Source organism: Diabrotica undecimpunctata, chromosome 4 (genome assembly GCF_040954645.1).
Source record: "Diabrotica undecimpunctata isolate CICGRU chromosome 4, icDiaUnde3, whole genome shotgun sequence".
Taxonomy (NCBI): Eukaryota; Metazoa; Arthropoda; class Insecta; order Coleoptera; family Chrysomelidae; genus Diabrotica; species Diabrotica undecimpunctata.
The window spans coordinates 23,958,436-23,971,890 of record NC_092806.1 but is presented as its reverse complement, the minus strand read 5'-3'; the positions used below and the strand labels follow the sequence as shown (position 1 = coordinate 23,971,890).

Genomic DNA, 13,455 nt, shown 5'->3' with positions numbered 1-13,455 from the left:
GTTTCAAAATTATTTGGTTTTCTTGAAGAAAATACATTAGAATTTAATTTTCCAAATTTACTCCTATTAACGTTTTACTTGTTGCCTACTTTAAGATATTAGTATGTTTGACATTTTGGTCTTCTACAAATCTACTCAAAAGTGATCAAAACCAAAACAAAACTTCTACAAGTCAAAACATAACGTCACGTCATTGACATTAAGAGGCAGTGACAGCTCACAGATTTCGAATGGGTTTTTAAGTCCACGTATATTAATATTAAATATTATACATATAACTAATTTGTTTTAATTTTCAGAAACTTTGTAATAAGTTCAACTATGACGTCTTTAAGACAGAAACAAATCAGTAAGTTTTCACATTCCTAAATTTAAAAAACCAAAATTAATTGTTTTCTTTCTAGGTGCTATAAAGCAAATGTTAAATTTAAATCAACCCCAGACGAAGTTATCAGCCTCTGAACCTGTATGGAAAGTATTAATTTATGACAGGATAGGACAAGATATTATATCGCCCTTGATTTCTGTGAAAGAATTACGAGAACAAGGTGTTACATTGTTTGTGTAAGTTAATATAAAAATTGTACTTAAGTTTGAATTTATTTTGATTTTGTTAATAACATTTTCAGCCAGTTACATTCTGATAGAGATCCAATCCCAGAGGTCCCTGCAATATATTTTTGTGCTCCCACAGAAGATAATTTAGATAGGATAAGTCAAGATTTCCAAAGAGGAACATATGACATATATCACCTGAATTTTATTTCTCCTATATCTAGAGATAAATTAGAAGATCTAGCTTCAGCAGCAATAGCAGCAAACAGTGTAGCAAATATTCATAAGGTATTTAGATATTTTTTATAGCTTTACTAAGTGTATAACTCGTATCTGGTAATGAGAAGATAGTTTTTAATGTGTGATAAACATCTAAAACGATTTTTAGATATGTATAGGGTTTTAGTCTTGCTAGAGATACTTTATTGATAATTATTTATAAATATCAGTAGTTTTAACTTTCTTTAAAACATTCACAGGAGAATATAATTTAAGTTTAATAGATAAATACTGAGGAAGAGATATGTATTTTTATCACAAGACAGTGTAGCTGCTGATTATGATTTCCTTGACTGTTTCGTTTCTTTTACATACTAGTTGATTCATCATACTAATAATTAATTTGTGGGATTCACTTAGAAATGGTAGTCTAGTAAAAATTATTTATTTTGAAATAAAACTGGTGATAGTGACATAGTAGTAAACTTAATAGGAAAACATTGGTATTATAACTTACAATTTCATTGAAGTATTACCATTTAATAAAAATAAAATTGACTCGAACTTAATGTCACAGTAAAACTTAAAACTTAAACTTAAAACTAAAAAAATAAAATGCTTATAAAAAAAGTAAAAAGTTATTTAAGTAAATTAAAAATTTTGTAAAATGCTTGTGATTCAAATTTAAATGTGTGTTTTATCATTTTATTAGTATTTTCATTGTTTTCTTATGTATTTTTATTGTTTTTGTAAATTCATAGTTTTTCAACTGTGGATGCATTAAAAAATTCATGAAAATTTGTCAAGATAATCATGGAATATAGAATTTTAGTTCTCTTAAAAAAAGGGCAACAAAGGGATTTTTAACAGAACTTCAAGTAGTACAAACTACTCTTTGGACTCTAGACCACTTACTTATAATATATACAATATCTGCACATATTCTTAAGAAGGCACACCCACCACTCTCACACACAATAAATACACAGATTGAAAATGTACAACAATATACTAAAACAATACAAGAAGTGGCCTGGTAGCCAATATCAACAAAACTGATAATAAATGCATAACATTATTTACTTAATGAAGCAAAAAATTCACAGAAAAGCAAGGATAAGGACAACACGGCAGAGAACATCTGTTAAAAATCTAAAAATAATATAACTGTAACTAAAATGATAAAATATACATAAAGATGATAGTACTTAGTATAATTAAAATTACTTTATATTTGATGTTTCAATTTCCACCCCTGAAATCATTCTCAAAATATAATATATTATATTGTCTATGGATTGGTTCCTGATATTTCTTTATTCTCTTAGTTAAAGCAGGATATATTAATCTCTGGCACTTGGTCATAAGACTTTTGTACCATACACCTGTTATTATATGGCTCCTTTATAAATAATAATTAAAGGACTCTCCCTGTCTCTATCGTAGATATTGTATACATATAAACTATTATCAGTTTGTTCCTTTTTCAGGTTTATGATCAGTACATAAACTTTATTTCATTGGAAGATGATTTATTTGTCCTAAAGCATCAAAATAGTGATATTATGTCATATTACAGTAAGTGGACATTGAAACAAAATTTCCATTTGATTAATGCAGATATTTTCAGGTATAAACAAAGGTGATATAAAAGATTCAGAAATGGAGGCTATTATGAACAATATAGTGGACAGCTTGTTTTCAGTCTTCGTAACTTTAGGTAAATTTTTACTAAATATGTACTATAGTTTTATAGTTTTTTTATTAGTTATATACAGTATACTCCCTCTATAATGAACACAGTTATTATGAGGTTTTGCTTATAACAAGGTACATTACATGTCCCGTGAAATGTCTATTGAACTATAACCTATAGCGAGGCAAATTTGGTTATAACGAGAGAAAATAAAATCAAAAATAAATGGCTATAAATAAATACCCTTCTTAACTGCCTCCGCAATAAACTTCTTTACAATAAATACAACTGTTTCACATCTTTAGAAAATATAATAGATAGAATAATACTGGACAATTTAAAGCAGTCAAAAATAACAGACTTCATCCAATTGCAGAAGCCATAGATTATGTTATCCTTGAAAATACGCTTTATACATTATGTAGTTGGAAAAAAATGTAAGTACAGATTTTTTGTTTTAACATATATCATTTACAATAAAAATAAACAACTCTTTTTTGTTTTAATGTATTTCATTGACAATAAAAGTAAACAACTTTTTTCAAAAACGCCATTCAAACATTTATTAGCATCTTATATTGCTCCGAATGGCTTCACTATAGGAAGTTAATGTTTTAGAAAAGTACATATTCATATGTATGCACAGTATTATTGTTGTCTGATATAACGAGATTGGCTTATAAAGAGGTAATTAGTCTGCCATTTCAGTGCTCATTATAGAGGGAGTCTACTGTATACATTGCATTAATCTTAACAAATACACCTTAAATAAGAGTATCATTTATTTTACAGGAACTGTGCCAATAATTCGAAGTCCTAAAGGAAATGCAGCCGAAATGGTAGCAAAAAAGCTGGACAGAAAGTTGCGAGAAAATATTTTTGATACTAGAAATAATTTGTTCATTTCGGATGCACAGTCTGGAAATTTCAATTTCCAGAGGCCTCTATTGATTATTTTAGATAGAAACGTAGATATGGCGACATCGTTACATCACACTTGGACTTATCAGGCGCTCGCTCATGATCTGTTAGATTTGGCTCTAAACCGGGTTACTATTGAAGAATCAGTCCCAACTGGAGGTAAATGTTTTTTCTTAGTGTTTTTTCAGTCATTGTACATTTAATAGACATTATGTTTTTGTTTATTAACCGATTTTAATTTAGTATATCTCATTTTGTGTATCTTTTTGTTCTGAAAAAGTTGTCTGTTGACATCAAATCTCTAACTAAACAAGTTTTCAAGTTATGAGCAAAATATTGAGTTTGACAAACTTGTTTATTTAAAAATAGTTCCACTAAAAAATTGGTGAATCCCTAGATGAGAGTCTATTTGTAATATCTCATTCTACACATTTCAACTATACAACTGTTTATACAATTGTGACGAAAAAAGGCTTATTTTTTACTTGATTGTTCTAATGATTGATTGTATGGGCTCAGAAGTAAAAATAAGTAACATTTTTGGCTATATAGCCATCGATACACAGATCCTTTCTGCCGATTATAATATTTACTAACTGATGCAAAGAATTCTTTTCAAGAAAATGTTTCATACTGAAAGATTTCTCCAAAATTGTTACATACTATGACAGTTTTGATGAATTATTTGACAATAATTAGTGTAAATTTATTTATGTTTGAATATATTGTGTTTGAATCCATTGCTTGTATTTTTTACAGGAGCGAGAGCCAAGAGTCGATCTTGTGAGTTGGATTCTAAAGATAAATTTTGGTCTACACATAAAGGTTCTCCTTTTCCCACCGTGGCCGAGGCAATCCAGGAGGAGTTGGAACAGTACAAATCATCAGAGGGAGAAGTGAAAAAACTAAAAAGTTCAATGGGAATCGATAACGAAAATGATATCGCTTTGACGATGGTATCTGATAATACAGCTAAAATAACGTCGGCTGTCAATTCCTTGCCACAATTATTAGAAAAGAAACGCCTGATTGATATGCATACTTCTGTCGCTACATGTAAGTATTGTTTACTCAAGGGGAATTATTGGGAAGGTTTTAAAGTCCATATGTTTACTAATAAATATCCACATTAATGATAATAAAAATACATTCTCATACTAAGTAATTAACTTCCATTCTAATGTATTTTTAGAAATATACTATTCACAATTGTTAAATATATTATTAAATAATAAAATATTAAATATTCCGCCATCTCCAGTGCTAAACGATTAACGTGTTTGAAATAGCTCTATTGCTCTATGATAAGCAAATTTTTAAACACACTTTGTGAATAGTGCAGGAAGGTGACGTAATGCATCGATATTGATATAAATAATAACAACTTCATAAATAAACTAATACAGTAGCGCGTCGATCGTCGATTATTCGAACGTCGATCAACCGAACGACCGGTTATCCGAACTTCCGACTCACACAATTTTTACAATAGGCTGATTCATTAATTCATTGTCACTCGGCATTTAACATAGATAAGAGGGTCATTTAATATCGGTCAAAATAGTGTATGCGTCACATTCTTGAAATTATTGTCGGTTGTAAATACATATATGTATTAGTCATTTCTGAGTAGCCGATAGGTAATAAACGAAATTTTGTCGCGTCAAAAGCAAACACTTCTTGATAGAAAATGCCTAAACGTAAGCGTGTTGTCCTGTACAAAGTTGGTAAATCTACAATTACGGATATAAAAAAAAAACAAAAGACGAGCATAAGTAACTTTATGTCCCAGCTTGATTCTTCTGATGGATCCACAAGTCGTAAAACTATGAAACTTGCCTTAAACACGGATTTAGATTATGCTGTATATACGTGGTTTGCTCAAAAAAGATCCTAGGGAGAACCTATTTCTGGTCCGATTCTGTGTGAAAAAGCAGTTCAAGTGAGCTTCAAATACAAGGAGAAAAACTATCTGCTGATTTATCAGCAGCAGTCATTCAAAATAAGACTAAGTGAATTACTGAAGGAAGAAAATTACGAACTTGAAAACGTTTACAATGCAGACAAAACTTGGAAATCTTTGCCACGAAAAACTCTTGCATTACGGCGTGAATTAGCAGTACCTGGACCTAAAATAAGCAAGAATCGTATCACTACCTTAGTTTGTGCTAATGCTACTGGCAGCCACCGATTGCCCATGCTTGTCATTGGTAAAAGGAAGAAACCACGTTGTTTTAAACACGTTAATATGAATGCAATGCCTATAGCTTATACTAGGCAAAAGAGTGCTTGAATGAATAGTACAATTTTCATGGAATGGTTTATAGGAACTTTTATACCCTCCGTTAAAGCCCATCAATTAAAAAATGGTAAAACAGAGAAAACATTATTGCTTCTTGATAACGCCTCAACTCATCCATCATGTGACATTTTAAATGAAAAAGACGGTTTTATTTATAAAAGTCATGTTTCTTCCACTTGTGACTTTCTGTGACTTCATTATTACAGCTCATGGATTAAGGCATTATTGAAACTTTCAAACGGTTTTATAGAAAATAATTACGTAAGTTACTTTTCGAAAAGAAGAGGACGGAGAAGAAAGCCTGATAAGAAATCATAAAAAAATTGATTTGAAGGACGCGTCTTACATGATCGGAGCAGCATGGAATAGTGTAAAAGAGCAGAACTTGAAAAAAGCGTGGAATAAAGTTTTGTGTTTAGTGGAAAATAGTGAAGTAGTGTAAAAAAGAGAATGTGCAAAAGAAAAACGGGAAGATAAGTCTGAAATGATAGATATGCTAAAAAACTCAATTGCGACGGATGTGATGAAGAAGTTCAACAATGGATGGATTTCGACGATGATGATCCCGGGTACCAAATTATGCAAGATAGTGAAATTATAGAGCAAATGAATAATAAAACTGAATTATAAAATACTGGTGCGAAAACAAAAAACTGGGATTATATGTAAAAATGTAACATAGAAAAGAACAAACTACTCGTATCAATAAAATGGCCCAAACGATTGTAGAAAATTCGGCTAAGGAATTTAGAGAGACTGTAAATAAAACTGATGAAAACGATGGTGGAAACATGATGAGGAGACTAGCACCGAAAGAGGACAATGATTCAAACATAAAAAAGTGATAGAAAAAGAAAAAGCGAGTAAAACGAGGAACCTGGATTTTCAAACATTATTGAGACCAGCAAAATATAAAAGAATCTCTTTTGAATTCAGCTTAAGAGGTGCTAGGACAGAGGGAAATAAAAAAAAAGGAAATAATGGTTCGATACAGAATGCGAAACCAACATAAAACAAAAACTCTGTGGATGGAAGAGTTGTTAAAGTATCTAGGAGAGAATACTAACGACAGCGCTAAATTATTTGGATACTTAAAAGATCAACAAAGAAAATCCAGACCAGTAAGTGGTTAAAATTGACAATGGATGATGGTAAACACTCTTCACAGAACTATATAGACGCAATGAAAGCGCCGAAGAGCTGAAGACATGAGAGATAATGAAATAAGGATACCAATGTGCGATGAATATTTACACATCATTAAAAAAATGAAACAGAAAAAAATACGCTTGGCCCAGATGAAACGAGCTGATTAAAACCGGAAGAGAATAATTATTAACAAGCATCTACAACCTAATAGTAAGAATATGGGAGTCAGAAGAAATGTCCGAGAATTTGAAAGTAGACAGAATTGTATCAATATTTAAGAAAGGAAAAGTAACAGACTGTAATAACTATAGAGGAATATCTCTACTGAGTACAACATATAAAATTCTAACAGCCCACATCAGACAAAAACTCATTCAACTCACAGAGAAAGATTTGGGACTACCAGTAAGGATTCATAGAAGACAGATCCACTACAGATGCACATAATTACGCAAACAATCGAGAAATGCCACGAACACAACATAGAACTCCACACCCTCTTCGTAGACTTCAGACAAGCCTTTGTCTGTATTGGAACAATTAAATTTAATTTAATTTGAAAGAAATAGATTTGTTTAAGCGCAGAGACTGAGATGGCTGGGACACATAGAGAGAAAGAAAAAAATCTACTAGTTAAGAAGGTCAATAGGTTGAAACTAGAAACTGAAAGGCCAAGAGGAAGACCTAGAGAGAGATGGGAGGACCATGTCATGAGAGATATCAAAATCCTAAAAGTGAGAAACTGGAGGGACATATGCACAGATCGAAATGAGTGGAAGAAAATTGTAACGAAAGTCAAGTCATACAACAAACTTTGACAATACACAAGAAGAATGCGGAGTGATTCACCGCAATAAGCGAATCACAGAGCTCTAAGTATGGGCAGTAAACATTCAATCAGGAATGAAAGGCCTTGATGATAAACCTCTTAAATATTACTAAATATTGACATCATATTTGTGTTATTTCAATGTTTATATCCCAGTCTAGAAAAAGGAATAGTGAAAAAATATTACAGGTATCTCATCGTTTTAAATCGTAGAGGAGACATAGTTAATGAAAAATATGTATCGACGTACTGTCAGATCCGCCCTTTTTTTATAAAAAGGTCCAAAAATATAGTTTTTCACCTGCAGCATTTTTTAATAATATTGGGAGCAGTTTTTGTATTATGAAACTATTGTGTTATAAAAAGATTGTTAATGTGAATATTCACAAGTTCAGATCCATCAATAATTTGCCGAGAGAATGGCAAAAAACCATTTGTTTGTACTATTTAATAAATGTGAATACTTTTTGCTTTGCGTACTTACATTATTACTTCATGCGTAATGATATTAAATAGAAATGACCTTAGCGAATCACCTTATGTTTAACAATCTTTTTTTGTTTATTTTGTAGCGTTGCTTAATTGCATTAAATCAAGAAAATTAGACACGTTCTTTGAATTAGAGGAGAAAATAATGAGCAAAGCACAAGGCTTGGAAAAATTGTTAATGGATACATTAACCGATCCTACAGCGGGAACACCTGAAGACAAATTACGATTATTTATAATATATTTTATTTGTACCTCTCATATCTCGGATCAAGATTTACAAAAATATGAAAACGCATTAACTGATGCTGGCTGTGATTTATCACCACTGCTGTATATCAAAAGATGGAAGTAAGTATTTATTTTAAACATTATAAATATGGACGGTTTATTTACAATATTTTTATTGTGTTATATGACTCTAATTGCGGTCCTATGCTTTGGCGAAGCCGAGAGTACTCTTTTCACCCAATGTTCTACGCACCGTTTTTATCCATGTTTCTGGAATATGGTATCGCGTGGAATCGGCCGCCGGAGAGTGGACTTTTGGCGACCACTCAAACAATAATCCAATAAGGAAATTGTTTTAAAGCAACATACTGTTGTAATTAAAATTTAAAAATTTTTAGAAAAGGAAGATTAAGTTAAAATATTAAATAAATTTAATTATGAAGTTAAATTCGTGAGTTTGGTTGTTTATGTGGGTGGCTATTAGTTAGTTAAAGAGGATATCGTAAATTGGATTGAAATAAATAATCTCTATGTGATAAAGTAATGTATAGTATTTTTCATATAAAAATGCGTGCACGTCATTCAAGATTTACGACGCCAGAACCCCACAGCATTGCGAAAACATCAGAATAGTTAGTAAGTGAAGAATTTTTAAAATGTCAACTATTTGTCAAACTATTATATTAACAGTAAATACACTTAGTTTTAAGATTACTACAACACACTTAAATACATAAGATAACATTTTAATACAAAATTATATATTCTAAATTTTAAACTAACCGCTTTTAGAGCAAAAACGTCCCGCCATTAATTCTTGTTCAAAATAATCTATCTTATATGAAAGCCTATCAGCTTTCTACAGACTATTTAGTTGTTCTGTCATAGCACAATCACAATACACAACAATAATTAGTTTTTAACGCTATTAATCTAAATTTAATATGTATTTATAAATACAATTTAATAATATATAATATATTATGATCAAATTGTGTAAGAATTCAAAACAAACAAAATTCTTACTCTAAAAAAGCGGCAACACTTCAAACAATTTTACCACGTGCTGAACTGTCAAAAAATTTGAAGCATTTTCGTACCAGTTGCGTACAATTGTCTAATATATTTAATTAAAATGATTATTTTGTGGAATATTAGACTTAAAGAGTTATTTCATAAAATTTATATTATTAATAATAACAAATATTTTTGGTTATTTAATCAATATAATTCTAAAATTCACAATATAATGATGATTACATTTTTCTGATTATTATACCATGTTGACACCTATGAAAGATCGAGCAGTTCCGTATGGGTTTCGTATTATTAGCTGTGTTAGGAAAATTTGAACTCTAACGTTGACGTTCTGGAAATTTTAAATATAAGTGACGTCACTTTATATAAATTGTGACGTGCACGCATTTTTATATGAAAAATACTATAGTAAAAAGATTTATGGGAAACATTAATCTGTTTGTTGAATCAGACTGATTGAGAATCAATGTACTGTGTTGAAAAATTAATAAAACTATGACATGCAGGTTGATATTTGTTTTTAAGTAGAGTTGGATTAAGTATTAAAAATATTAATTGAATAGGCACAAATATTTAAAATAAACAGTCATTTATTTTTGTATTCATTATCCATATTTATCTTCCAGGAGCTATACTAAAATGGCAAGTGGGATAGGTAATCAATACGAAGGTGCTGGAACCAAAACTGTTAATATGTTTTCCAAGTTGGTATCACAAGGTTCAAACTTTGTAATGGAAGGAGTTAAAAATTTAGTAATTAAGAGACATGTAAGTTTTTCTTCCAATTATCAGATTTTTCTCTCAAATCTATTTCCTATGTTGGAACGGTTAATAAACTTAAAACCTTACATACCAATTATCATCTCATGCTCAACTAACGGTAGGCGCATATTGGATTTACTTGTGGTATAAGTACTTTACTATTATAGACACAAACGTATAGGTTAATAAAGAATTATGAATGGTTAAACATGTATATTATACACATCACAAATGTCTAAGGAACACAAAGTTTTTTCTCTTCTCATATGCAGGGTGTTTCATTAAGAATTGTCCATATAGTAACTAGAGAAACCTTGCTGCGTTCCGACATCCGTCCTAACATGTCAATATTGTCATTTTTATCAGTTGTATCAACAGGTCCTCGAAGACACTTTGTCTCAGGACCATGTAACCTATGTGGAGCCATACGTTGCCATGTTACCAATTCCAACGGTAACTTGAACATCCTAATTTATAATAATATATAATGTAACGTATCTATAAATTCACCCATATATTTTAGTGGCTCATAGCATGTATACTTCGTAAGTATTAACCACATTTTGCATAACCTTAGTCAACATTTTAAATTTTACTTTCTTTTTAATTAAAGTGGTTATATACTTTCAGGTTATACTGATGATGGAATTTATATTCCGAAACGTTCTGTAATGTATTTGTGATATAGCCCGTTTGGGTATTTTATTATATACCTTTTATAAAAGATTTGAAATAAAATTGTTTGTGATACATGGTATACAGCCAGATACAGGAACTTAGTTTCCTAGTGGAGATATGATTTTAATAATCGAGGAATGTTCTAAAAATTGTTTACTTGCTGAAGAAATGTACGCACAGAAACCCCGATTCCTATTACACAGTAATAATGTAATTTAAAATAAATAAAAAAAAAAGATTTTATACCCATTGAGCCGGCATTATACAACTATATAATAATATATTATAAGTATTGTTATAGATAGAAAATTTAAAAATAAAAAACCAAAAAATATAAACACTCAACAAACAACCTTAATTTTCGTCAATTATTTCTTGTATTAATAGAGGAAGATAATTGTTCAAATAAAATTCTCTTAATTTTTTGACCATTTGCTACCCTAACTGCTCATTTTTTTCGAATGAGGTCGAATATCAATCCTTTCGGGGTCCACACGCAAAAGTAACAAAAGTTTTTATTTGCTACAAATAACTGCCCTTGAATTTGATAGTAATATGCATTTCTCTTTAAAATATATCTAGTATCTTTCACTTCCATATACTTTAGTATCTTAGGAAGACAGATAAGACCATACTCTAAAAATATTTTCAAATATACAGGGCCACCCATATCGACGGGGTCGAACAAACATCTTTTTTTTTTTTATGGAACACCGTGTATATTTTTACATTTTTGGACTCCTCTCGATGCCCATTTTTTAAATATATGATGGGAGATTTAGTTTGCATATAGCATATCTCTTCCACTAAAAATATGACTAATCAAATGATGGTGTTTTCCTATTTTGCTGTACGGGGTAGAAGCGTGGACGTTAAGAGAAATATTAATGAAAAATGTCGCTTTAATAAAAATATATTGCCATCAGCGGCCAGCACTCGAATTCGATTATAACTTCGTAGCATAAGAGGTGCTAGTTTATTGTAATAAAAAATGTGTAATAATAATAATTATTATTTTTAATTTTTGCAGAATCTTCCCGTAACGAAAATAGTTGATAATCTCATGGAATTTAAAAATAGTTCAGAAATGGAGGAGTATTTTTATTTAGATCCAAAACAACTGAAATTAACCGAAATTCCTAGAAATCGATCGGCATTCCAAGAGGCTATAGTTTTTGTTGTAGGAGGTGGAAATTATATTGAATATCAAAATCTAGTAGACTATGCAAAAGTAAGTCATAAAAATATTAATATTGTAATTATTTTTGGGATGTTTATCAGAAACATTTATAGGTTAAAGATAGTCTCCTCATAACAAGAGGAGTTCGTCGGGTGTGTATTCTGTCACCTTTTCTCTTTAATTTATTCTGAAGTGTTCCAAAACTGGAAAACACCCAAGAAGGCATTAAAGTTAAGGATGGCTGGTCAACAACATAAGATATGCCGATGATACTGTATGTTCGGTTCTGCTCGTTATAGATAGAACAATATTTTTATTTAAATATATGTTTTCACTAAAATTTGGTACAATAATATCTGTAGATCTTCTTGTATATTTTTTAAAAGTGCTATATTTTGATTATACGCTTCACAAAGTAAGGGAGATTTCTTTTTTGTCAATATTTATTTGTCAGGTCATGGCAATTCAAAGTCACTATCTTTTGGTATAGAGAAAAACTTCGTCTTATATTTAAAGGAAGCTCCAAGGCTTCCAAATATAAAGCTTGTACTGGAGTGCATCTCATGGCTCCTAAACATATTCGTAAGGTTGAGTTCTGTAAAACGTTGATTTTGTTTAGTAGTACATTACTTGTTGATCCATACAAAACACTTCCGTAATCCAAAATAGATCGTATGTAAGCTTTGTAAAATAATAAACTTACTTCAACATCCGATCCCCAAGTTTTATTAATTGATTTAAGAAAGTTTAATCCCTTATTGCGTCTGTTGAACATGTCATGAATATGTACCTTCCAGGTCAATTTCTGGTCGAGTATCATTCCCAGATATTTAATTGTGTTTTTAAAGGAAAATTGGTGCCCACCTAAATTGATTGTACTGGCATTAGGAAAGTTATGTCTGGTAAATAAACAAACTTGTGATTTGGATCGTGGTGTTATCGATTTTGGTTCGACCCCTTACACCCAACGATTTAAATACTGTTGTGTTATAGTGTGAATCAATTCTGTTTTTGTTATAGGTAAAGACAACTGCGGGTAACGCAAAGAGGATATCTTATGGGTCAACAACATTTAACAACGCTAAACAATTTCTCCAACAGCTTGCTTTATTGGGTCAGGAGTTATAGTATATATTATTTTTTTTATAAATAAATATTTATTTAAATTTAATAGTTTGTTCTATTATCGTATCCTATAGCCTATTTTTACATCATTATTTAGAGCTGCTGTCAAAGTCTCGATAGCGAATATGGTAGCCAACGATCCAACGATTGATAACGGTCATGGAACTAGAAGATAGCCTCTTTTAAATGACTAAAGCTACTTTTATGAAAATGAAGACATTTCTTTGCAATAATCATCTCAGTTTAGTGCTATATTTCGTCTGCACTTGTGTATTGAGGAG

General features: G+C 30.6%; 1 protein-coding gene across 1 annotated transcript; it reads left to right on the top strand.

Moving 5' to 3' along the window:
- The first annotated feature begins 191 nt into the window (after window positions 1–191).
- Slh (sec1 family domain containing Slh) lies at window positions 192–13,220 on the top strand. Its single transcript, XM_072529153.1, has 11 exons — window positions 192–349; window positions 405–564; window positions 630–843; window positions 2,265–2,352; window positions 2,405–2,494; window positions 3,263–3,550; window positions 4,151–4,447; window positions 8,244–8,511; window positions 10,056–10,197; window positions 11,900–12,100; window positions 13,070–13,220. Exons 1-11 carry the CDS (start codon window positions 322–324, stop codon window positions 13,175–13,177), a joined length of 1,884 nt encoding a protein of 627 aa, XP_072385254.1. The 5' UTR covers window positions 192–321; the 3' UTR covers window positions 13,178–13,220.
- Window positions 13,221–13,455: the final 235 nt, after the last annotated feature.

Bases quoted from the DNA above. Each gene is read 5' to 3' on its own strand.
- Slh (XM_072529153.1), top strand. From the start codon at position 322: ATGACGTCTTTAAGACAGAAACAAATCA. The intron at 2,353-2,404 runs GTAAGTGGACAT...AGATATTTTCAG, and splicing joins TGATATTATGTCATATTACA to GTATAAACAAAGGTGATATA. The intron at 8,512-10,055 runs GTAAGTATTTAT...TTTATCTTCCAG, and splicing joins CTGTATATCAAAAGATGGAA to GAGCTATACTAAAATGGCAA.